Source organism: Mustela putorius, unplaced genomic scaffold (assembly GCF_011764305.1).
Source record: "Mustela putorius furo isolate JIRA1106 unplaced genomic scaffold, ASM1176430v1.1 tig00001680_pilon_pilon_pilon, whole genome shotgun sequence".
NCBI classification, from domain to species: domain Eukaryota; kingdom Metazoa; phylum Chordata; class Mammalia; order Carnivora; family Mustelidae; genus Mustela; species Mustela putorius.
Genome location: NW_025421840.1, coordinates 925,371 through 950,852, shown reverse-complemented (window position 1 = coordinate 950,852; position 25,482 = coordinate 925,371). Strand labels below are relative to the sequence as shown.

At 37.8% G+C, this 25,482-nt stretch overlaps 1 protein-coding gene across 1 annotated transcript in view; it reads right to left on the bottom strand.

The window, feature by feature from the left end:
- The window catches only part of CNTNAP2 (contactin associated protein 2), a 1,133,692-nt gene that overhangs the window by 335,601 nt on the left and 772,609 nt on the right, over nucleotides 1–25,482 (bottom strand). Inside the window, exon 13 of the mRNA XM_045087941.1 lies at nucleotides 47–174. Coding sequence (XP_044943876.1) covers nucleotides 47–174 — 128 coding nt within the window. The remainder of the gene's footprint in view (nucleotides 1–46; nucleotides 175–25,482) is intronic.

The following is a 25,482-nucleotide window of genomic DNA, read 5'->3' as shown; positions in this document are numbered from 1 at the left end:
TCAAACTGATAAGAAAGTGCAAGCCACAGCTTCTGGGCAAACTTACTGTCTCCTTGGCAGCGCAGGGGGCCCACGCTCAGTTTGGCTTCTGAGCCTTGCCGGTCGGTATCTCCAACTACCACCTGGCTTACTGGCAGGTGGTCTTTGTAGGATAAGAAGCCAGCGTCCTTCCTCCTGAATCACAGGGAAAAACAGAAAAGGATGAGGAGGCTAAATCAGAAATATCTCTCTTCCGATAACTGTTTCAATTGTCTGATATTGACCGCATTCCAATACATGCTCAGAGGTTCACTAAGTAGAACCACAGCCAAAGAGTTGTTCTCTCTTCCATCAGGTGGTCTCAGGGTGTATTACCCAGAAGCAGCTGTGACATCATTGCTTTCTGGAAAACAGAATGGACATCCTGATTTCCAGACAGTCCCAACTAATAGTTTGCATCCTATTCTGGAGTGGGAGTGGACTCCGACACGGCATGAAAAACACATGTCAAATGCTTGAGCACGCATGTGTTTGCTGTTGTCAGGAAATCAAAAGTTCAACGAAGTCAACCTGATCTCTTGGATAATATATGAAACAAAACTCTATTAAAAAACCCCTTTGTCTCCTCAATTGCTTCAAAGCAGTTGGCTTTCTTCCTTGCTGTGCATCAGCTAGATAAGGGACACTTTTTTCCTTCCTCTTTTCTTGTTTATTTCAACAACTGAAAGAATTTATGTGAAGTTTCCAACACCAAGTGTCTCTTTCCATCTAAAATGAAGAGTGAAGATTCAAGCCTGGTTTGATTTTTCTCTTGGATTCACTTTCCTGCTTATTCTATACTTATCATGTTTCAGGTCTCCTAACTCTACCCTGTATCCACCCTAAATAAAGGAAGGGGAGCATAGAAATTCAAGAGATGAGCCCAACATGACATATGGTGCAGCACAGACTTCACCTTAACTTGAGATCCCTGTCCCCTTATCCTTTTTTTTGTGCTGCTGTGGTTAAGAAATCCCCTAATTTGGGGCTGGATGAATGGGAGGCACAAATCATTATAAAGTCATTCCACAAATTTACCCTTTTGGATGATTTTTTTTTTTGGCACTGTGCAGTGTGAATATAAACAATTTTGAAATTGTACATACAAAAACTGACTTTGGATGATAGCAGAATGCGAGAGGCCATTCAATCATCGGGTTAAAGATTTGTCTTTCACGTCTCTTGGCAAATAGTTCAGAAAATTGAGGGGAACCAACTTGGAAGCCTGCCTCTAAAATGCTATGCTGTTAGGAATAGTTACTCATTCTTCCAATCTTCTCAAATGTCAGCGAACATACACTCCCTCGTGGGTCAGGATCCACGGAAAGCCCAGGAAGGAGTCAGAATTCAGCCAGCGGGCCTCAAACAAGTGTATTTTTACACTCCTTTAGTATTTTCATTGCCCTTGAGCTTCCAAAATAATGTTTTTTTTTTTAATTTGTTTATCAATTGAGAACTAAGATTATGATTCCTATTTACATTGTATCTACTGATGACCTGGCCTCAAGTACCTCATGCAATATTTTGCAAACCCAACTTCTTTTATTGGAACTTCTATCAATTAAAGCCACATTAGAGAGGAAAAAAAAAAAAAAGTCTGCCATTAAACCCAATACGCAGTGTTTCTTAAAGCAACAACAAATGAAAACACCTTTTAATGACACACTGGAGTTTGACAACCTCCTAGGAGTGATGTGTGTTCCTGTGGAATTTCAGGCTGATATTCTCCACAAGTTCATTATCACTTAGAATTACATGACTCTAGATCAGGAGTCTGAACTCAGTGCTAACAGCTATTCATCTCGTTGCCTGTTCTCTTATGGCCCATGAGCCAAGAATGATCTTTGCATATTAAGGGGTTGGAAAAAATCCAGAGGAGAATATTTTGTGTCATGTGAAAATTACATGAAATTCAAAGTGAGTGTCCATAAATAAAGTTTTATTGAAATGTAACCTTCTTTTTTTTCCAACATATGGTCTATGGTGCTTTACATTATAATGGCAAAGTTGAGTAATTGTGACAGAGACCATACGGCCCTTGAAGCCTAATATATTTATAGAAGAAATCGGCCAACTCCTGCTCCTAATCGTCAGGATCCATTTTCCCTTTGGGAATTTACTGAGCCAATATTCCACAGACATCATGGTGGACTGTCATGTAACTTGTCCTCATAGTTGAGTGTGGGTTTAGGGAAGAGACAGGGGAATATCTCTGAGGTGGGGAAAGAAACATTTAAACTAAAATTTATTTAACTGAACAGTAAGAAATAATTTAAACTTTGTTAATAATTAATGTTTTGATTGACTGCTCTATATGGCAAGCAGTCATGTATCAGGATGCTCAACACCCACGCCAGTACTTGCTATTATTCTTTCATTTATGATGAGTGAGAAAGTAACCACTTTATAACAAAATTTGTGCTAATGTAAGAGCAATCTGAAAACATATATTTGGGAATATCCCAATCATTATGTGATCTTCTTGATGACGCTGGATGTGTGTAACCTTTTAAGAATTTACACATCTATACAGGTTAACAATTTAGAGACACAACTTTTAAATCTTTGTAATAATCTCATAAATGAAGAGTTCCTTATAGATAGAATTAGATCTCCTGAAATGTTGAGGTTACTTTTAAGTTGTGAGTTCAAAGAGAACCATAATGTTTTATTCTCATGCATCCCCTACTTCAACTATACCCTAAAAGAGAGGTCTAGAGCTACCTCATCCCCAAATTAATTGCTGTTTTAATGGCATATTGGAGTTTACCAAAGGCTTCAGATCAGCAAATAGTTCTAACACTCAAATATTCCTTACCAAGCCAAGACAAAAAGAAAAAAAAAGATCAGATGAGAAAAATAGAGCCCCCCCCATTCATTTTTGAGCAGAGATCTACATAGGACTCCAGAGATTTTAAAGTCACAAACAGCTGTGTGTGAAAATCACAAGGCAGTGAACTCTGATAGAAACAAATAAGTTGTGAAAACAAATTCAGAGATGGCAATGAAGTGGTGTGACTAGCACAGAGTTTCTGATGTGACTTTATAGCACAGCCCACTTCCCTGTCTTTTTAAAAGTTTTTATTTAAATGCCACTTAGTTACCATACTATGTCATATTGGTTTTAGGTGTGCAATATAGTAAGTCAACAGTTCTATACATTGCCCTGTGCTCATTGCAATAAATGCACTCTTTAATTCCTGTCACCTAGCTCACCCATTCCCCTACCCCTCTCTTCCTCTATGGTAACCATGAATTTTTCTCTATAATTAAGAGTCTGTATCTTGTTTTGTCTTTCTTTTTCTCTATCTCTCCCTCTGATTTTTTCCCTTTGCTTGTATTGTTTCTTAAATTACACATATAAATAAAATCATTTGGTATTTGTGTTTCTCTGACTGAGAATAATTTTTTCGTTTAGCATTATACAATCTTCATCCATGTCTTTGCAAATGGCAAGATTTCATTCTTTCTTATAGCTAAATAAGATTTCACTATATAAATATATATCACTCCTTTATCCATTCATCAGTTGATGGGCCTTTATTTATATATATATATATATATATATATATATATAAAGATATGTTTATATATAAATATATATCACTTCTTTATCCATTCATCAGTTGATGGCTGTTTCCATAATTTGGCTATTAAAGATAATGCTGCTATAAACATCAGGGTGCATGTATCCCTTTGAATTAGTGTTCTTGTATTCTTTGGTTAAATACCTCATAGTGCAATTGCTGGATTGTAGGGCAGTTCTATGTTTAACTTTTTGATACTGTTTTCCAGAGTGGTGGCACCAGCTTGCATTCCCAGCCACAGTGCAAGAGAGTTCCCCTTTTTCCATATACTCACCAACACCTGTGGTTTCTTGTGTTGTTGATTTTAGCCATTCTGACCGGTGTTAGGTGAAATCTCATTGTAGTTTTGATTTGTATGTCCCCGATGATCAGTGATGTTTAGCATTTTTTCATGTCTGTTGGTTATCTGCATGTCTTCCTTGGGAAAACATCTATCCATGTCTTCTGCCCATTTTTAAATTGGATTATTCATTCTTGGGGTGTTTAGTTTTATAAGTTCTTTATAATTTGGATACCACTCCTTTAGCAGATATGTCACTTGCCCTCCCATTCCATAGGCTTTTAGTTTTGTTGATTGTTTCCTTCACTATGCAGAAGCCTTTTATTTTGATGAAATCTCAATAGTTTATTTTTATTTTTTAATTTTTTTTTATTTTTGCTTTTGTTTCCCTTGCCTCAGGAGAGACATATCTAGAAAGAAGTTGCTATGGCTGATATCAAAGAGGTTACTGCCTGTGTTCTCCTCTGGGATCTTGATGGTTTCAGGTCTCACATTTAGTTTATTTTTTGTGTATGGTATAAGGAAGTGGTCCAGTTTCATTCTTTTGTGTGTAGCTGTGCAGTTTTCCCAATATCATTTGTTGAAGAGACTGTCTTTTTCTCATTGCATTTTCTTGCCACTTTTGTCAAAAATATAATTGACCATATAGTTGTGGGCTCATTTCTGAGTTTCCTATTCTGTTCTATTGATCTCTGTGTCTATTTTTGTGCTAGTACCATACTGTTTTGATCATTACAGCTTTGTAATATACATTGAAGTCCAGAACTGTGATGCTTCCAGCCTGGCTTTTCTGATTTAAGGCTGCTTTGGCTATTCAGAGTCTTCTGTGGTTCCATACAAATTTTATGATTGTTTGTTCTAACTCTGTAAAAAAATGCTGGTAGCATTTTGATAGGGATTACATTAAATCTGTAGATTGCTTTGGGTAGTAGAGATATTTTAACAATATTTTTTCTTACAATCTGTGAGCATGGGACGTTTTTCCTTGTGTATTGTCTTCAGTTGTTTTCATCAGTGTTTCATGGTGTCAGAGCACAGATCCTTCACCTCTCTGGTTAGGTTTATACCTAAGTATCTTACTGGTTTTGGTGCAACTGCAAATGGAATTGATTCCTTAATTTCTTTCTGCTGCTTCATTTTAGTGTATAAAAATGCAACAGATTTTAGAATGTTGATTTTGTATCCTGCAACTGTACTGAATTTGTTTATCAGTTCTGGCAGTTTTTGGGTGGAGTCTTTGGGTTTTCTATACAGAGTGTCAACATCATCTGCATACAATGAAAGTTTTAATTCTTACTTACCAATTCGGAGGCATATTATTTCTGACTGCTGTGGCTAGGACTTCCAGTACCTTGTTGAATATAAGTGGTGAGAGGGGACATCCTTGTCTTTTTTCCGACCACAGAGTAAAAACTCTGTTTTTTCCCATTGAGGATGATATTAGCTGTGGGTTTTTCACATACGGTCTTTGTGATGCTGAGGTTATGTTCTCTCTAAACCTACTTTGTTGAGGTTTTTATCATGCATGGATCAAATGCTTTTTCTTCATCTACTGAAATGGTCATATGGTTCTTATCCTTTCTTTCATTAATGTGGTGTATCACATTGATTGATTTGCAAATATCAAACCACCCCTACAGCCCAGGAGTAAATCCCACTTGATTATAGTGAATGACTTTTTTTAATGTGTGGTTGGATTTGGTCTGCTAGTATTTTATTAGGAATTTCTGCATCCATCTTCATCAGGACTTGACCTGTAGTTCTCTTTTTTAGTGGAGTCTTTATCTAGTTTTGGTATCAGGGTAATGCTGGACTCATAGAATGAATTTGGAAGTTTTCCTTCCTTTTCTATTTTTTGGAATAGTTTGAGAAGAATAATATTAACTCTTCTTTAAATATTTGGTAGAATTCCCCTGTGAAGCCATCTGACATTGGACTTCTGTTTGTTGCGAGAGTTTTGATTACTGATTCAATTTCTTTGCTGGTTATTGGTCTGTTCAAGATTTCTATTTCTTCCTGTTTCAGCGTTGGTAGTTCACATGTTTTTGGAATTGATCCATTTCCTCCAGGTTGTCCAATTTGTTGGCATATAGTTTTTCATAATATTCTCTTATAATTGTATTTCTGTGGTGTTGGCTGTTATTTCTCTTCTCTCATTTGTGATTTTATTGGGCTCCTCTCTCTCATTCTTTATCCCCCCCCCTCTCTTTTTTTTTTTTTTTTTGAAAATTCTGGATACAGACTTATCAATTTAATTGATTTTCTTCAAAGAACCAGCTCCTGGTTTCACTATCTGTTCTATTGTTTTGTTTTTGTTTTTGTTTTAAGTTTCTATATCATTTGTTTCTGTTCTAATCTTTATAATTTCCTTCATTATGCTGGCTTTAGCTTCATTTGTTGTTCTTTTTCTAGCTTCTTTATGTGTACGGTTATATTGTTTATTTGAAAAATTTCTTGCTTCTTGAGATAGGTCTGTATTGCTGTATGCTCTCCTCTCAGGACCACTTTTGCAGCTTTCCAAAGGTTTTGGGCTATTGTGTTTTCATCTTCTCTTCTTTCCACATATTTTTTATTTCTTCTTTTATGTCCTGGTTGACCTATTCATAGTTTAGGAGCATGTAGTTTAAACTCTATGTATTCATGGTCTTTCCAAATTCTTCTTGTAGCTGACATCTAGTTTCATAGTTTCATGGTCAGAAAAGGTGCATGGATGATTTCAATCTTTTTGTATTCCTTGAGGCCTCATTTGTGACCTTATAGGTGAGCTCTTCTGGAGAAAGCCTCATGTGCATTTCAAAAGAATTTATATTCTACTGTCTTAGGAAGCACAACACACTTTCAAAAAAGACATGTAGGCGAAAAGACATAAACTGAGATCCGGGAAGGGACCCATGAACACACTTGTAAGACTGCTGTCTTAGCACCTGTATGAAAATTATTTAGCAAGCAAATCAAGCTTTCATTGAAAGTTATGATCTTTACAGATGGAGGTCAATCTAATTTAGGGATATATTCAGTAACTATTTATCATGTCAGCATAATCTAATTACATCTGTTACTGTGCTTGTACATTAGAAAAATTCTATCATCCATTTCAAATAGGCCCTGAACTCAAGACTCTTGCATAACATTTCTATCAGCTTTCTTATTACAATAAAACTTGATTCTATGGATTTTCCTTCTCTAAGCTGGCCTTACTGTTATTTTGCTTCAGTACTATTTTCCTGAAGAATTCTGTCTGTTCTTCTCTTGCCTTCTGTTCTTAACCTACTGAGAGCAAACAAGCCTCTACGCAGTTTGGCCTTGCCGTTAGCTTAGTGGAAAAAAAAAAAAAAGAGAGAGAGAGAAACCCGAAGAAAAACAGACATCCCAAACTTTTGCAATTGTGAGCAATTGTAACAATAAAAGTTACCATGCTATGAATTTGTGCTATAATTTTAGCAGAGAAGAATTTCTCCTTTGTGAAGTTTTAGAACTATTTGTCTACTTAAAAACAACCACTACCAGAATTACAGTCAGTGAGCTTTATGCATTTCCATCACAGCACCACCAAAGCTAGAAATTTCTGAAAGAATCCAGGAAAGTCAAAGTTTTAGCTATAAACTTTTAGCTTACAAAGAGGCATAGTAATGGGACATAAAGGCACAAGATAGTGCTTAGCATTATTGCCAGAGAAAAATGTCATTAAAACTCGACTGAGATGACATTTCCCTCTTACCAGAGTAGCTATGATAATATAAATAGGCAATAACAAGTTTTGATGAGGACTGGAAGAAGCTGGAATAATCACGCATTGCTGGTGGCATCATAAAGTGGCACAGTTGCTTTTAACTATACTTCAGCAGTTTTTTAAAAGTTAAGCATGGTCGGCCTGGGTCGGTCAGTCGGTTAAGCAGCTGGCTCTTGATTTCAGCTCAAGTCATGACCTTGGGGTGATGGGATCAAGCGAGCCCTGTGTCAGGCTCTACGCTCAGTAGGGAGTCTGCTCGAAATTCTTTCTCTCCCTTGCCCTCTGCCTCTCCCCTTGTGCTCTTTCAAATAAATAAATAAAAATTTTTAAAAAGTTAAGCACAGATTTACCAAATGATCTGATAATTCCATTTGTGGACATCTACTCAAGAGCAATGAAAGCTGATGGTCACACACGGAATTGTAGGTAGCTGTTCATAGCAGCTTTATTTATAATACCCCAAAGTGGAAACAACTCAAATGTCTACCAGCTTGTGAATGGATAAACAAAGTGTAGTGTATCCATATCCATATCCATATCCATATCCATATCCATAACTGCTGAACATTATTCAGCAGTAAGGAAAGTGAAATGGGCAAAATGAAATAAGCAAAATGAATAAACCTCAAAAACATCGTGCTGGGGCACCTGGGTGGCTCAGTTGGTTAAGCGACTGCCTTTGGCTCAGGTCATGATCCTGGAGTCTGAGGATTGAGTCCCACATTGGGCTCCCAGTCCCATGGGGAGTCTGCTTCTCCTTCTGACCTTCTCCCCTCTCATGCTCTCTCTCACTCTCTCTCTCTCTCTCAAATACATAAATAAAATCTAAACAAAATGATATATCATGCTAAGTGAAACAAGCCAGACACAGAAGACCACAAATTCTAAAATTTCATTTATACGAAATGTCCAGACAAGGCAAAGCTATTGAGACAGCAACTAGATTAGTGGTTGCATGGGGTTGGGCATGGGAACAAGGATTTATGATAAACAGAAATCTTACAGGGGTAATGAACATGTCTTAAATTGGGACTGAGGTGATTTCTTTGGCACAGCTCAGTGAATTTATTAAAATTCCTTGAATCACATACTTAAAATGGGTGAATTTTACAGTATATAAATTACATTTCAATAGTGATGTAAAAAAAAAAAGACTGTAGACAGTCATAAACACCAGCTTTCAATGGGAAAAACATTTCCTTTCACATGTCACTGGAAGTGCTAGCATGTGGAATTATGAAATGGTCCATTTCCTGGCCTTGTGACTATGTACCTGGGGCTACAGAATCACTGACTCCCTTTTCTTAAGGTCCTTACCCTGTATCAATGTGTACATAGTCCACCCACCTTGCTTCCTAAGTAGGAACTCAGAACACTTGCTTGGATACCCTATTCAGTCTGTTCTCACCTTTGACTTCTATAAGCATTCTTTATCTGGAGATGAGATTTTTAAATGGTGCAGGACACTCCACCAATTTTACCCATGTCCAAGTCTCATCCTCATTCTTTATTTAACATTTGTACCCTTTACCCCAGCTTGCTATGCCTGTCACCTTCCCAGACTATCTTTAAAATAGGAACTGAGGGGAAGAGAAAGATGGTGAAAAAGTAGAAGACCTAATTTTTGCCTGGTCCCAGAAATTCAGCTAGCTAGTTATCAAACAGTTCTGAATGCCTATGAGAGAGAGAGATGAGAAGAAGAGCAACAACTCTAGGAACAGAACAGCGACCACTTTCTAGAAGGTAGGATGTGCAGAGAAGTGAATCTGAGGCAATACACAGGACGACAGACCGCAGTGGGAGGGGGCAGCTCCCGGCAAGCAGTAGGGCAGTGAGCACAAAATCGGATATTTAGAAGCCTGCTCTACTGAGGAACGTTGCTCCAGAGGCTAAGTAGGGGATGGAGCTCTCATGGAGTCAGTGTGGTCTCAGGACTCTTGGGGACACAAAAAGACCAGGGGTGCCTGAGTGTGGCAGAGATCCCAGGTATCCGAGTGGGAAGGCCAGCTGCAGAGATGGAGCTGAGCACTGGACTCTCAATTGGGGGTTTCCTTAAACTGTGATCTGAGGCACAGTCAGACCATCGCTTTTTGAACAGGGACCCCACAAATGGCAGATCCTGGGGAGACCACCTTCTTCCTCCTCTGGGAGGAGTGGCATGGGAGCGTGCAACAGGAATCTGCTGGGTTTGAAGACTCCAAACGGGGCTGTGCATCAGAGAGAAAGACTTGGTCACAGGCCAGGTGAGCTCAGAGCACAGCTGCAGACCAGGGAGATGGGAAGGATGGACTGATTTTCTCCGAGGGGGCACTGAGGAGTGGGGCACTGAGCTCTCAGCTCCTCCTGGTGGGAGACTAGGAGGCCACCAATTATCATTCCCATCCTCCAAAGCAGTATGGAAAAGTGTTCAGGGAACAAAAGCTCCCGAGACTGAACCCAAGCAGAATGCTTAGCCCGGCCCCTGGCAAGGGCTGTGCAATTCCGCCTGGGGCAAAGACATTTGAGAATCACTGCCACAGGTCCCTCCCCCAGAAGATCAACAAGAACATCCAGCCAAGACCAATTTCATGATCAATGAAAACTGCGGAACTCCAGAGCTAGGGGATAGCAACACGTAGCATTTATGGCTCTTACCCCATGATTCTTTAGTTTTTCATAAAATTAAATTTAAAAAATTTTTTTTTTCTTATTCTATTTTTAAAAAATTTTTCCTCTTTCCTATTTTAACTTTTTTCTTTTAAAAAATTTGGATATACCCTCTAGAATAGACCTTCTTGTAAATCTTTTTTTTTTAAGATTTTTTTTTTATTTGACAGACAGAGATTACAAGTAGGCAGAGAAGCAGGCAGAGAGAAACGGGGAAGCAGGCTCCCCACTGAGCAGAGAGCTTGATGTAGGACTGGACCCCAGAACCCTGGGATAAGACCTGAGCCAAAGGCAGAGGATTTAACCCACTGAGCCAACCAGGTGCCCCCTATTTTAACCATTTTAAACTATTTTATCTTATCAATACCTTTTAAGAAAATCTTTAATTTTATTGTTATAGTCATAGTCTATCCCTTCATTGTATTTCACCTTATTTCTTGTATACATATAGATTTTTCTTTCTTTAAAATTTTGGGATACAGTTTCTTCTAACAGATCAAAATATACCCTAAATCTAGCTTTGTTCTAGTCTCCAGCCTGATCACATTCTTTCCTCTATTTTATTTTTTCAACCAACATCTTTATCGTATCAATTCCTTTTTTAGAATATTTTAAAATTTTCACCTTTACAGTCATATTCCATCCCTTCATTGTGTTTACCCTTATTTTGTATATATGTAAGTTTTTCTTTCTTTAAAATTTTGGGAAGCAGTTTCTTCTAACAGACCAAAATACACCCAAAATCAATCTCTCTCACTATATATATTTCTTCTCTCTCTTTTTAATCTCCTTTCTTCTCCCCCCAGTTTCTGCTCTCTTCCAGTTTGTTTAGTGTATATTTTTCTGTGGTCATTGCTACTCTTTTAGTATTTTGTTCTCTCATTCATCTTTCTTATCTGGATAAAATGACAAAGCAGGAAAACTCAACTCAAAACAAACAAACAAAACAAACAAACAAACAAAACAAAAACAAGAGGTAGTACCGAAGGCCAGGGATGTAATCAATATGGACATTAGTAAGATGTCAGAACTAGAGTTCAGAATGACAATTATCAAGGTGCCTAATGGGCTCAAAAAAAAAAAAATATGGAAAGATACCAGAGCGTCCCTTTCTGGAGAAATAAAAAAATAAAATCCCTTTCTGGAGAAATAAAAGAACTAAAATCTAAACATGTAGAAATAAAAAAAAAAAAACTATTACTGAGGTGCAGTAAAAAATGGAGGCTCTTACTGCTACAATAAATGAGACAAAAGAGAGAATTAGTGATATAGAAGACCAAATGATGCAGAATAAAGAAGCTGAGAAAAAAAGAGATAAATAACTACTGGACCACAAGAATTAGAAAGATAACTGATACCATAAGAAAAAACAATATTAGAATAATTGGAATCCCAGAAGACGAAGAAAGAGAGGGCCAGAAGGTATATTGGAGCAAATTATACTAGAGAATTTCCCTAACATGGCAAAGGGAATAAGCATCAAAATCCAGGAGGTACAGAGAAATCCCCTCAAAATCAATAAAAATAGGTCCATACCCCATCATCTAATAGTAAAACTTACAAGTCTTATTGACAAAGAGAAAAACCTGAAAGCAGCTTGGAACAAGAGGTCTGTAACATACAGTAGTAGAAATAGTATATTGGCAGCAGACCAATCCACAGAGACCTGGCAGGCCAGAAAGGACTGGCATGATATATTTAGAGCACTAAATGATAAAAATATGCAGCCAAGAATACTATATCCAGCTAGGCTGTCATTGAAAATAGAAGGAGAGATAAAAAGCTTCCAGGACAAACAAAACCTAAAAGAATTTACAAACACCAACCAGTCCTACAGGAAATATTGAAAGGGGTCCTCTAAGCAAAGAGAGAGCCTAGAAGTAATAGACCAGAAAGGAACAGAGACAATATACAGTAACAGTCACCTTACAGGCAATACAATGTCACTAAACTCATATATTTCAATAGTCACACCCGAATGTAAATGGATTAAATGCCCTAATCAAAAGACACAGAGTATCAGAATGGCTTAAAAAAAAAAAAAGACTCATTGATATGCTATCTACAAGAAACTCATTTTAGACCCAAAGACACTGCCAGACTTAAAGTGAGGGGGTGGAAAACAATTTACCATGCTAATTGACATCAAAAGAAAGCTGGGGTGGAAATTATTACATCAGATAAATTAGATTTTAAGCCAAAGACTACAATAAGAAATGAGGAAGGACACCATAACCTACTTAAAGGGTCTGTCCAACAAGAAGATCTAACAATTTTAAATATCTATGCCCCTAACAAGGGAGCAGCCAATTATATAAACCAATTAATAACAAAATCAAAGAAACATATTGACAATAATACAATAATAGTAGGGGACTTTAACACCCCCTCACTAAAATGGACAGATCATGTAAGCAAAAGATCAACAAGGAAATCAAGGCTCTAAATGACACAGTGGACGAGATGGACATCAAAGATGTATTCAGAACATTCCATTGCAAGGCAACATAATAGACATTCTTCTCTAGTGAACATGGAACATTCTCCAGAATAGATCATATCCTGAGTCACAAATCAGGTCTCAACCAGTACCAAAAGACTGGGATCATTCTCTGCCTATTTTCAGACCATAATGCTCTGAAACTAGAACTCAACCACAAGAGGAAAGTTGGAAATACATGGATACTAAAGAGCATCCTTCTAAAAAAATGAATGGGTCAACCAGGAAATTAAAGAAGAATTTTTAAAAATTCATGGAACCAAATGAAAATGAAAACACAATGGTTCATAATATTTGGGATGCAGCAAAGGTGGTCTTATGGGGAAAGTATATAGTGATACAAGCCTTTCTCAAGAAAAAAGAAAGGTCTCAAGTACACAACCTAACCCTAAACCTAAAGAAGTAAAGAAAGCCTAAACCAAGCAGGAGAACAGAAATAATAAAAATCAGAGCAAAAATAAATGAAATAGAAACCAAAAGAACATGGGGCACCTGGGTGGCTCAGTGGGTTGAGCCTCTGCCTTCGGCTCAGGTCATGGTCTCAGGGTTCCAGGATCGAGTCCCGCACTGGGCTCTCTGCTTGGCAGGGAGCCTGCTTCTCTCTCTCTGCCTACCTCTCTGCCTACTTGTGATCTCTCTCTGTCTGTCAAAGTAAATAAATAGAATCTTAAAAAAAAAAAGAAGAAGAAGAAGAAGAAGAAACCAAAAGAACAGTAGAACAAACCAACAAAACTAGGAGCTTGTCCTTTGAAAGAATTAATAAGATTGATAAATCCCTGGTCAGACTTATCAAAAAGAGAGAGAGAGAGAAGGGACAAAAATTAATAAAATCATGAATGAAAAAGGAGAGATCACAACCAACAACAAAGAAATACAATTATATGAACATATTATAAGCAACTATATGCCAGCAAATTTGAGATTTTACAATCTGGAAGAAATGGATGCATTCCTACAGACATATATAAACTACCAAAACTGAACCAGGAAGAATAGAAAACCTGAGCAGACCCATAACCAGTAAGGAAATTGAAGAAGTCATCAAAAATCTCTCAACAAACAAGACCCCAGGGGCAGACAGCTTCCCAGGGGAATTCTACCAAACATTTAAAGAAGAATTAATATCTATTCTCCTGAAACTGTTCCAAAAAATAGAAATGGACGGAAAACTTCCAAACTCATTTTATGAGGCCACCATTACCTTGATCCCAAAACCAGACAAAGATCCCATTAAAAAGGAGAATTACAGACCAATATCTTTGATGAACATGGATGCAAAAATTCTCACCAAAATACTAGCCAATAGGATGCAACAGTACATTAAAAAGATTATTCACATGGCCAACTGGGATTTACTCCTGGGTTGCAAATTTGGTTCAATATCTACATATCAATCAATGTGGTACAATACAGTAATAAAAGAAAGAACAAGAACCATATGATACTCTCAATAGATGCTGAAAAAAATTTGACAAAGTGCAGCATCCTTTCTTCATCAAAACTCTTCACAGTGTAGGGCTAGAGGGTACATAAAAGCCATCTATGAAAAACCCACAGCGAATATCATTCTCCATGGGGAACACAGCAGGGCTGTCCACTATCACCCCTGCTATTTAACATAGTACTAGAAGTCCTAGCCTCAGCAATCAGACAACAAAAAGAAATAAAAGCCATCTGAATCAGCAAAGAAGAAGTCAAACTCTTACTCTTTGCAGATGATATGATACTTTATGTGGAAAACCCAAAAGATTCCACTCCAAAACTGCTAGAACTCATTCAGGAATTCAGTAAAGTGTCAGGATATAAAATCAATGCAGAAAAATCAGTTGTATTTATATATACCAATAGCAAGACAGAAGAAAGAGAAATTAAGGAGTTGATCCCTGTAATCATCAAGACAGTATGGTACTAGAATAAAAACAGACATATAGATCAAAAGAACAGAACAGAGAGCCCAGAAATGGACCCTCAACTCTATGGTCAACTAATCTTTGACAAAGCAGGAAAGAATGTCCAATGGAAAAAAGACAGTCTGTTCAACAAATGGTGTTGGGAAAGTTGGACAGCCACATGCAGAAGAAACTGGACCATTTCCTCACACCACACATAAAAATAGACTCCAAATGGATGAAAAAAACTCAATGTGAGACACAAATCCATCAAAATCCTTGAGGAGAACACAGGCAGCAACCTCTTCAACCTCAGCCACAGCAAATTCTTCCTAGAAACATCACCAAATGCAAGGGAAGCAAGGGCAAAAATGAACTATTGGGACTTCACCAAAATCAAAAGGTTTTGCATAGCAAAGGAAGCAGTCAAGAAAACCAAAAGACAACCGATAGAATGGGAGAAGATATTCACAGGTGACATATCTGATAAAAGGCTAGTATTTAAAATCTATAAAGAGCTTATCAAACTCAGCACCCAAAGAACAGAGTCCAATCAAAGAAATGGGCAGAAGACATGAACAGACATTTCTGCAAAGAAGACATCCAGATGGCCAACAAACACATGAAAAAGTGCTCCACATCACTCAGCATCAGGTAAATACAAATCAAAACTACAGTGAGGTACCACCTCACACCAGTCAGAATGGCTAAAATTAATGTCAAGAACTGACAGGTGTTGGCAAGAATGTAGAGACAGGGGAATGCAAGCTGGTGCAATCACTCTGGAAAATAGAGTTACCCTATGACCTAGCAATTGCACCACTGGGTGTTTGTTCTAAAGATACAAATGTAGTGATCCGAAGGGGCATGTGCACCCCAATGTTTATAGCATCAATGTCCCACAATAACCAAACTACGGAAAGAACCTAGATGACCATAACAGATGAATGAATTATGTGGTATAGAAATACAATGGAATACTATGCAGCTATCCAAAAAACCAAAATCTTGCCATTTATGATGATGTGGATGGAATTAGAGGGTATTATACTGAGTGAAATAAGTGAATCAGAGAAAGACAATTATCATATGATTTCTCTGATATGAGGAATTTGAGAGGCAGGATGGGGAGGCCATGAGAGAAAGGGAGGGGAAAAAAATGAAACAAGATGGGACAGGGGAGGGAGAGAAACCATAAGAGACTCTTAATCTCAGGTAACAAACTGAGGGTTCCTGCAGTGGGGGGGGGGGGATAAGGTGGCTGGGTTATGGACATTGGGGAGGGTATGTGCTATGGGGAGTGCTGTGACTTGTAAGTAAGACTCATGATTAATCATGAGTAAAACTTATGATTCACAGACCTGTTCTCCTGAAGCAAATAATACATTGTATGTTAAAAAAAAAATAAGATAAATAAAATAAAATAGTAACTGTACCTCATTCCTCAAAAATCAAATGTCCTTGGTTTTTCAGGACATACCTAACACTGGAGTTCTGTTTACCCATCACCATTTGCAGTGGTAATATCCTGGAAATGCCATTACTTTTTAGCATATCTTCATCTCAAGGACTATTTCTAAACTATTTGTAATATTCTGTGTGATTTTTGGTTCAAAAAATATGTCCATATTACCTGTAAGTTTTTGTTATCTTTCCCTCCTTTCTGCCTCTTAATAGTTATCTCCAGACACATACTTCTTTCTTAGTAAGTATTGAGAAAAAGTAGGTCAAAAGGTAAAACCCTACAAGAATTTTACTGAATTTTTCTGGGAAGTTAATATTCTTCTAATAAGTTCCACTAAAAATGTTAGATTCATTAGTAGTTGTTTTTATCAAAAAACGTTTGCATTCTTAGTCTTTCCATCTTTTGAGTCAAAAAGCACATAAATAACTTATGGTTGTATCATTTTAAAATATTTACAGTGTTTTGACCATGGATCATCTCATTTAATCCTTGTAACTCTGGAAGTACAAGGAAATAGGGATATGCAAACAGTTGAACCTGACAAATTTTACTCCCAAAGAACTCTTCAGGAACACATCCAATACCTAAAGTGACTCCACCCAGGAATGAGATGGTTCTTCAGGGTATAATGTCAAATGCTAATACTCTACTGTGTATTAGTTCATACCTAATGTACATGAGAAATATGGGAAACAAATAAACTTAAGTCAAGGCCAGTTCTAGTTAAAACATTTTTTTTAATGAAATGGAGATTTTTATCCTTTGTCTTTTCTTTTTGTCATCAACTCTGCCTCTCAAAATTTTCTCTGCCTGGGGATGTACCCCACTGCCTTTCCCTTAACAAGAAACTAATGCTCCCATTATCCCTCTATCTTGGCCCCTATTAACACCTGCTTCCAGGGAATAATGTGACAAACCATTGTTTCAATCTATTTTTAATAGAATCTATGGAATGGGACAAAGGCCTACTTTCAGAAAGCAGATCTCTATGAATTGTGGAGGCTGGACTGGGGAGATGGAGGAAATGACTGCAGGGAGGTGAGGTGATCATATGTCCTTAGAAGGACAGCCCTACTGTCAGCGTGGAGCAGGTCTGTCCATTCTTTTATGTTCCTTTACAAAAATCATGACCAAAAGCCAATGCCTTTGTTTATAGAACACACGGGGGCTATCTCAGCATGGCTGTATCATCAGATGCTGAATAAACAACCAAGTCTGATACATAGAAAGTGGAACTTTTAAAATTCTTCTAATGGTGTCCTCAGTCACTATTGACTATTGAGCTTTCCTCAACGGATGAAAGGTAGTGTTCTCTACAAAGCAATTAGAGTAATTAAGAAAACAACCATCACAATTAGATCTTTAGAATCCATGTCTATGTCCCCTATGAAATGAAAGTAATTACAGATTCAATTACTCCTGTTCAGTGGGAATAGCTTAGGCCTTTTATAAATGCAAGACAATTATCTTTTCAGTATAGAATCTCTTAGAAAACCCTTAGTAACCATTTTGGGATTCTATGCAAAATGTTCTTCTTTGATTTTCCTTCTGGAATGCAAGTTCCTTGAGGCCATATATATTGCCTCATGCAACTTTATCAACCAAATACTAGTAGACACCTAAAAGTAGCTCTCTCCATATGTTTCATGACTGAATAAATACATGAACAAACACAGAAGTTAACTAGGCACAATCCTAAAATAGTAATTAGTATATGCTTACTATCAATGGTGAAAGATGAGAAAGAAAACTCTTCTCATAATGGAAGTTCCTTGAATGCTCTTGAAAAACTTTATTATCCCTTTCCTCTAATTGAGGTTTTATTTTTTTCTTTAGAAAACTAGTATTCAATTCGAAGTCTCATAGATAATTAATATAGTGGGAAGAATTAGATCTTAAAGACTATAGTACTAATTTAACCCTTCTTCTACATAAAAGTAAGCTGCTAAATTTATCTGGGCTCTTGGTTCTTTATAAAGATAAGTTATACTATATCTTGGTTATGGAGGGGATCAGCATATGCAACTCCAGAATAGGTCCCTTTGGTATACAGATTCTTTTGAACTAAAACCCACTGAGATCAGTGGAAACAGGAAAAGCTCTAGAAAAGGCACAAATGTTTCTTTCATAAGGAAAGTTCCTTTTGTAGACATGTCTCCTTCTTCTGTACCTGAAAGAAGAACTCTCAACAACTCTTTTCAATGGAGAAGACACTGACTTAATCTGCAAAACAAATCTTACTGAACAACTCTTGGTTACTATACTTTCCTGGTCCCTTTCTCATAACTTGTCTCCCACCCAGAAGCCCAAACCCTTTTGTCCTTTGGCTTAAGACAGTATGAAAGTCCAAGTTCTAGACATATTTTGGGTTATTCATCACTGAGTGCCCTTATGGGAACATACATAAGTCTCATGCTTTGAAACTTCTCTGTTTTCCTCTTGCTAATCTGTCTCTGGCCAGTCTAACAGAGGACCCCAGCTGGAGATCCTATGCTAGGTAGAGGAAAATACTTTTCTCCTCCCCTGTAGTTCTCTGATTTCACTTACTGTTTGCTTGTTTGTTTTCTAATTCTAGATCAACAAGTCATAATTGTTGCAACAAATTTGGCTAACTTAAAAATGTGGCATAAAACATCATGAAGGTCTATTTTTCAAGGGGGAAATCAGTGGAAGTCTTTAAGCACAGGACTTCATTGTTCTATGTAGTTTCTCAGGAAGCCATTAATATAGTATCTAGCCTATGTTTTGGGAGATGATCTAGTTATCACCCTTATTTTTCAGATGAGGTAACAGATTCAGAATAAAACTATGATTGGTCTAAGGTATTTACTTAGTGGCTGAACTAGGCAAAACAAACCAATCTCCCTATTCCAGAAACTAGGAATAGGGAGGTTGTATGTTTCTATTTCTCAAATTCTGCTAAAATAATTTTAGTTGTTTTTCTAGAAAAGATATGAGAGTCTATGTTTTTATCACATAGCAAATTTGTCTCACTGGATTGAGGACTAGTTTGGACTATTTTCCATGTATTTTCATCTCTAGCAGTTCAAGGTCAACTCGAAGGTCAACTCAAAAGTAGTCATTGGGAACACCTTCATTTGTACTAGCTTCATGTATCTTTAAAAATTAGGGTGAATATTCTGGGTTCCTTCAGTGTTCCTGAAAGTTCATTTGTAACTAACAGACAAACACAGAGATTGGAAAGGCATGTTTATCTGATCACTGATGTCTCCCCTCTACATTTTCAGGATCACCTTCAGTCTCACTCCTGGCTCGATGGGTCTGGGGTGGGTTCCATGGTTGGCTTCATCCCATAGGTTCTATCTGGCCCACAATGCACTCTTGTCTCTTGGAACTCTGAAAGAGGCAACTGACAATATGCCCTGTCCCTCCGTCCCTCCTCTGGGCAGATAGGAGTCCATGCCATCATATTTCACTCCAGCAAATACGGGGCAAGCTCTCTGATTCATTCCTCAGAAGCTCCCCTCTTCCCGCTCTCACAATGGTGCTGATGGTTACAGACAGATAGAATATGCTAACAACGCTGCAAATATATCTTTCCCACTCTTAGACTTCTCCCGGAAATTTTAGGCTTCTCTTGTGTCACCTGGGGTAGGTAACTGGGTAATGTTGGTAGAGTTGCACCCAGAGTTATAATGTGGGCATCTCCTGTGCCTCGTTCATAGCCTTGGAGCCAGTGCTGAAACTCCGAGACAACAGAGGAAACCTAATTTCTGATCCCTTCCTTGGGTATGAAAGACCCTCTAAATCTGGCTAATTTTTATAATAGCGAATTTTCATCTTATTGTGTATATATGGTGTTCTTTCCACTGTCTCTGCAGAGCTTCCCAATCATGAAAAACAATCGTCAGACTCTCTCCTCCCTAAATTTTTATTAAACAGATGAATCTTTGCAAAAGAGCATTTAGTTCTGATGAATCTGGCCTCAGAAAAAAGTTCAATATACCTTGAATTTTTATTTTATCGATTTGCCCGTCCTTTTTAAAAGGCTCTGTTTTTCAATGAGATAAACATTCTTCTTTTAACTAAGAAGCACTGCTTTTTCTTCCTGTTGCTATTTCTAAAGCCCCCTCCAAGTAACACAGATCCATAGAAATGATGCTTATATCGATTCGACCACAATCTTTTCTCTACAAACATCACATCATTTTTGACATACCTTGTCATTCCCACTTCATCTCAGCAGGTCATTTTGTTCCCCTAGTGGACACCAAAGATTGTTTGAAGGTAGAAGTGGTTTCCTCTACCTGTCTCTAGACTCTGGGGAGCCCTTAAGATGATCAATATATTTTTTTTTATGTTATCAATATCTTGAAGATGCTGTGAAATGCAGACATGTGAAAAAGGTCTCAGCAATGGTAATGAAAAACATTTACTCCTCAGGATGAGATGGTTCAAATAAAAACAAAATTCTAAAACATCTTTCAATAACTGTGACTAAGGTAAAGCCAAAGCCAGCCACAGGAAGAGGCGTAAGAATGTGATTCGTCTCAAGCATGAAGGAAGAAGGACAACCCAAGGAAATTGAAAATAAATGATCTGAGATCTGGGAGAGAGCCAAAACAATTAGGTGTAAGATAAGGCAAGGGAATAGAGAACTTCAGGGAAGGAAAAAAAAGCAAAGCAGCTAATTATATTAAATATCACAAAAAATGTCTAGTATTTTAAAAACATGCACATTGGGTATAGCAGTATGGAGATCATTGGTGGGCATATCTCAAAGACTTCCAGGAAAGTAATGAAAACAAAAATCTCAGTGATTAGTCATCAAATGGAAAAGGAGAGCGGGGAGACCAACTGTAAACTCTTGTTTTAAAGTTGGGATGAGAGGGGCGCCTGGGTGGCTCAGTCATTGAGCATCTATCTGCCTTTGGCTCAGGCATGATTCCAGGGTCCTGGGATCAAGCCCTGCTTTGGGCTCTCTGCTCAGCAAGAGGCCTGCTTCCTCCTTTCCCTCTCCCCCTGCTTATGTTCCCTCTCTTGCTCTCTCTCTCTGTCAAATAATTGAATAAAATCTAAAAAATAAATAAATTTTAAAAATAAAGTTGGGATGAGAAATGACAAATGGAAGAAGTGATAGGATAATCCTAAGACTACTGGAGTTTGAGATTTTTGTTCACAGACTGGGAGCTGAGTCAATTAATTATGGCTTATCACATATGTCTATTATCATTTTGCCCACATTCTTATTCAGTCTTAGGAGCAAAACCCATGCATATCTTCTGTATACAAAGAGCATTTAGACAGCATAGATATTTGTCCAGAGAATGACTTAAAGGAGCACATTATGAGGACATTATTTTCATTTTTGGAGAATGTAAATAACAAGTTCGATATCTTCTTGTTCCATGAGATCCTGGGAGCAAAGAGCATCTTGGTCTTTTTCTTCAAATCGTATCTCACAAAGTGAGATACAGCTGGCTTCTGAACTAGGCTAGCCAGTACTATTTTTGGGAAATGATTCTTGGAGAAATGCACTCTTGGAGAAAATGGCTGAAGGAAGCACTAACCAGATAACTTCACAGTGAGGTTCCGAGTTCTGTGGTTCATTCTAGCCAGCTAGGTCTTGGATGTTTATTGGGTTTGGGGAAAAACAGAAATTCAGTAACCCTCTCAGGGACTTTCTAAAACTTCCATTAATTAGATTTTAATAAACAAGGTCATCTCCATTGGCAAGCTTACCTTGTAATTTAGAGGGTGAACCATTTATGATGCAGTCCAACTTACACAAATTAAAAGCCATATAAATCCTCCCTTTAGAAGAAAGGCAGTAAATATCCATTGCCATTAATGGAGGGATTGCAAATACCATCAGAGAAAGGAGTGAGTGGCTGCAACTTGCAGGGCAATGCAAATCTTAAACAAAGCCAAACTCAATTTAGTAGTGGTTTTATGGAGAGAATGAAACATGTGAATGTCTTGTTGTGTGAGTTCATTTGGCTCTTGTGAGGAGCCAGAAGGGGAAGTTGCCCCATTCTTGTGATAGGGCAGCGTGTCCAGTTTGCAAATAATCTGAAAATCAAACCGGAAAGTGATACAAACAAGCCTGGGGGAATTTAATGACTGTTTCAATCTCCTTACTGGTCTGTTCAGGCTTTCTATTTCTTCCTGGTTCAGTTTTGGTAGTTTATATGTTTCTAGGAATGCATCCATTTCTTCCAGATTGTCAAATTTGTTGGCGTAGAGTTGCTCATAGTATGTTCTTACAATAGTTTATATTTCTTTGGTGTTAGTTGTGATCTCTCCTCTTTCATTCATGATTTTATTTATTTGGGTCCTTTCTCTTTTCTTTTTGATAAGTCTGGCCAGGGGTTTATCAATTTTATTAATGCTTTCAAAGAACCAGCTCCTAGTTTCGTTGATTTGCTCTATTGTTTTTTTTGGTTTCTATTTCATTGATTTCTGCTCCAATCTTTATGATTTCTCTTCTCCTGCTGGGCTTAGGGTTTCTTTCTTGTTCTTTCTCCAGCTCCTTTAGGTGTAGGGTTAGGTTGTGTACCTGAGACCTTTCTTGTTTCTTGAGAAAGGCTTGTACCGCTATATATTTTCCTCTCAGGACTGCCTTTGTTGTGTCCCACAGATTTTGAACCGTTGTATTTTCATTATCATTTGTTTCCATGATTTTTTTCAATTCTTCTTTAATTTCCTGGTTCACCCATTCATTCTTTAGAAGGATGCTGTTTAGTCTCCATGTATTTGGGTTCTTTCCAAACTTCCTCTTGTGGTTGAGTTCTAGCTTCAGAGCATTGTGGTCTGAAAATATGCAGGGAATAATCTCAATCTTTTGATACCAGTTGAGTCCTGATTTAGGACCGAGGATGTGATCTATTCTGGAGAATGTGCCATGTGCACTAGAGAAGAACGTGTATTCTGTTGCTTTGGGATGAAATGTTCTGAATATATCTGTGATGTCCATCTAGTCCAGTTTGTCGTTTAAGGCCTTTATTTCCTTGCTGATCTTTTGCTTGGATGATCTGTCCATTTCAGTGAGGGGAGTGTTAAAGTCCCCTACTATTATTGTATTAAGCCTGGGGGAATTTAGTTGCTTATTTCCTTGAGAGGTCCAACATGGTGATGAGGATTTTTACTTGACTTGGAGGTTGTTGCCTAAGTCTGCTGGAGCTGTTGCAACAAGATACCACAGAAGAGGGTGGGGGGCCTTATTTTCCTGCAGTGCCAGAGGCTGGAAGTCTAGATCAAAGGGCTGATTAGGGCTGTCTGCTGAGGCTTCTCTCTGTGGCTGACAGACAGCCACCTTTTCTCTATTTCCTCCCACGGTCTGTGTCTTTTCCTCTTCTTATAAGGACACCCACCCTAGGGGACTATGTTCTACCATTACCACCTCATTTAATCTTAATTATCTCTTTAAAGGCCCTATCTATCTCCAAATATAGTCACACTGGGGGTTAGGACCTTAACATGACTTTTGGTGGCAAATGACATAACTCACGACAGTTGTGTATCACTTTTGTTGTATATCACAACAAGTCCAAACAGTTGTATATCACTTTCTCTGTTGAGTTTGGGAAAACATTAATTCTGGGAGAGGGTGGTCAGTTTTCTGGTGTGGTGGGGGGAGAGATATTTGGTCTCCCAAGTGTGGGAAATGCTATATATATTCCTTACTTCACTCTTGGAGAAACAAAATACCAATGAGGATAACAAAGATTAGGACAATCTCTACACTGAGTAAAACATATTTGCCTTTAACCCAGCATCCTGGAAAAGGGACTTTTTTCCCAGTACACATATTAATATCCTGAGAAATAATGTTTTGCTTTGTACCATTCTGTGAAGCATGGTTTTTGTCTTTCTATGGCCTTTCAAAGGCAGCTTTCATGGTAGATCACTTATAGAGCTTAACAAATGAGATTAAGAGACAGACAAATAGAGAGTACTGGTGAGTCCTTAACATCTTAATTATTGATGTTATAGCTGCCATTGTGTACCTGTTCCCATCATAGAATGATATGTCAAGGGCCGCCTGGGTGGCTCAGTCGGTTAAAGCATCTGCCTTCGGCTTAGGTCAGGATCCCAGGATCCTGGGATAGAGCCTAGCGTCAGGCTCTCTGCTCAGCTGGGAATCTGCTTCTCCCTCTCCTTGTTCTTGTGTGCACTCTCTCTCATTCTCTTCCTCTCAAATAAATAATATCTTCAAAGATATGTGTGTCTTAACCAACTAGTATACAGTAACTCTTGGGCTTCTGTAATAAAGCCCATTAAATTAATTTTCCTTCCATGGGGAAAAAATAATGGAATAGGACACAATAAGGAAGTAAAATGAACTACAGCTACCCAAAAAAAATACAGTAAATCTCAAAAACAAAATATTGAGAAAAAAAAAAAAGCCAAACACAAAAGAGTACATGCTAGAATGATTCCATTTCTAAGATAGGCAAGAACAGGCAAAAATTACTGATGGTAATAGGAGTCAGAAAAGTAAACTTTGTGGGGACTGTCTAGGAGAAGGCACAAGGGAGCTAGGAAGCTGAGTAGGTTCTTGTTCTAGATCTTGATCTAGGCAATAATTTCATGACTATATCAATACATAAAAACAACTGAGCTGTATGTTTATGATCTGTACACTTCAGACTATGAAAGTTATAGCTGCAGAGGGAGAAAGCATTGGTGGCTCCTTATTGTTTTCTAGGACAAAGTTCAAGTTCCCAATACTGGTCTCTTCACAATGTCTGTTCCAATTTTCTATGTCTTCTGAGGGCTCAGAGCATATAGAACATACTGTGTATCTGTTCTTTGTCTTCTTGCCACCTGAACCATTCATTATTGCTCAACTTCGTCTACTTTCACACTTTCTTCTGTACCTGTTCCCTGTTCTGGAATGTCCTTCCTCTTTAACCTGTCTGTTAAAATTCCACTCATTCTTAAGGCCTTGTCCAGTTGTCATCTCTTCTGTGAAACTTTCCCTCATTTCTCCAAGATGAATTAATTATCTCTTCCTCTGGGCTCTCACTGCAATTTATTTATGCAGAGAATATAGTTATGGCTGACATAGATTAGGTATTTTCTAGGGCTTCCCTTCATTTTTTTTCTCTTTGTCTCCATAGTACATTCCTATTACCTAGCTTTGTTTTTGGATTGGAAGCTGGGACCCACAAAAATATAACTCTAATGATATAGTAGGTTTTATAATTCTTTGTCTTCCATTCTTCAGTGTGACCTCCTTTCCTTGAATAAAGATTATGTCTTACTCATTTTTGTGGCCACCGGACTTGACTTTGGTATTGCAATGACAATCATTTCTGTATTAGAAGTAAATTTCATCCTTTAAAAAGTAGACAATTTGCATTGTGAATTAACCATGTTATATTTCACTGTCACATTTTTG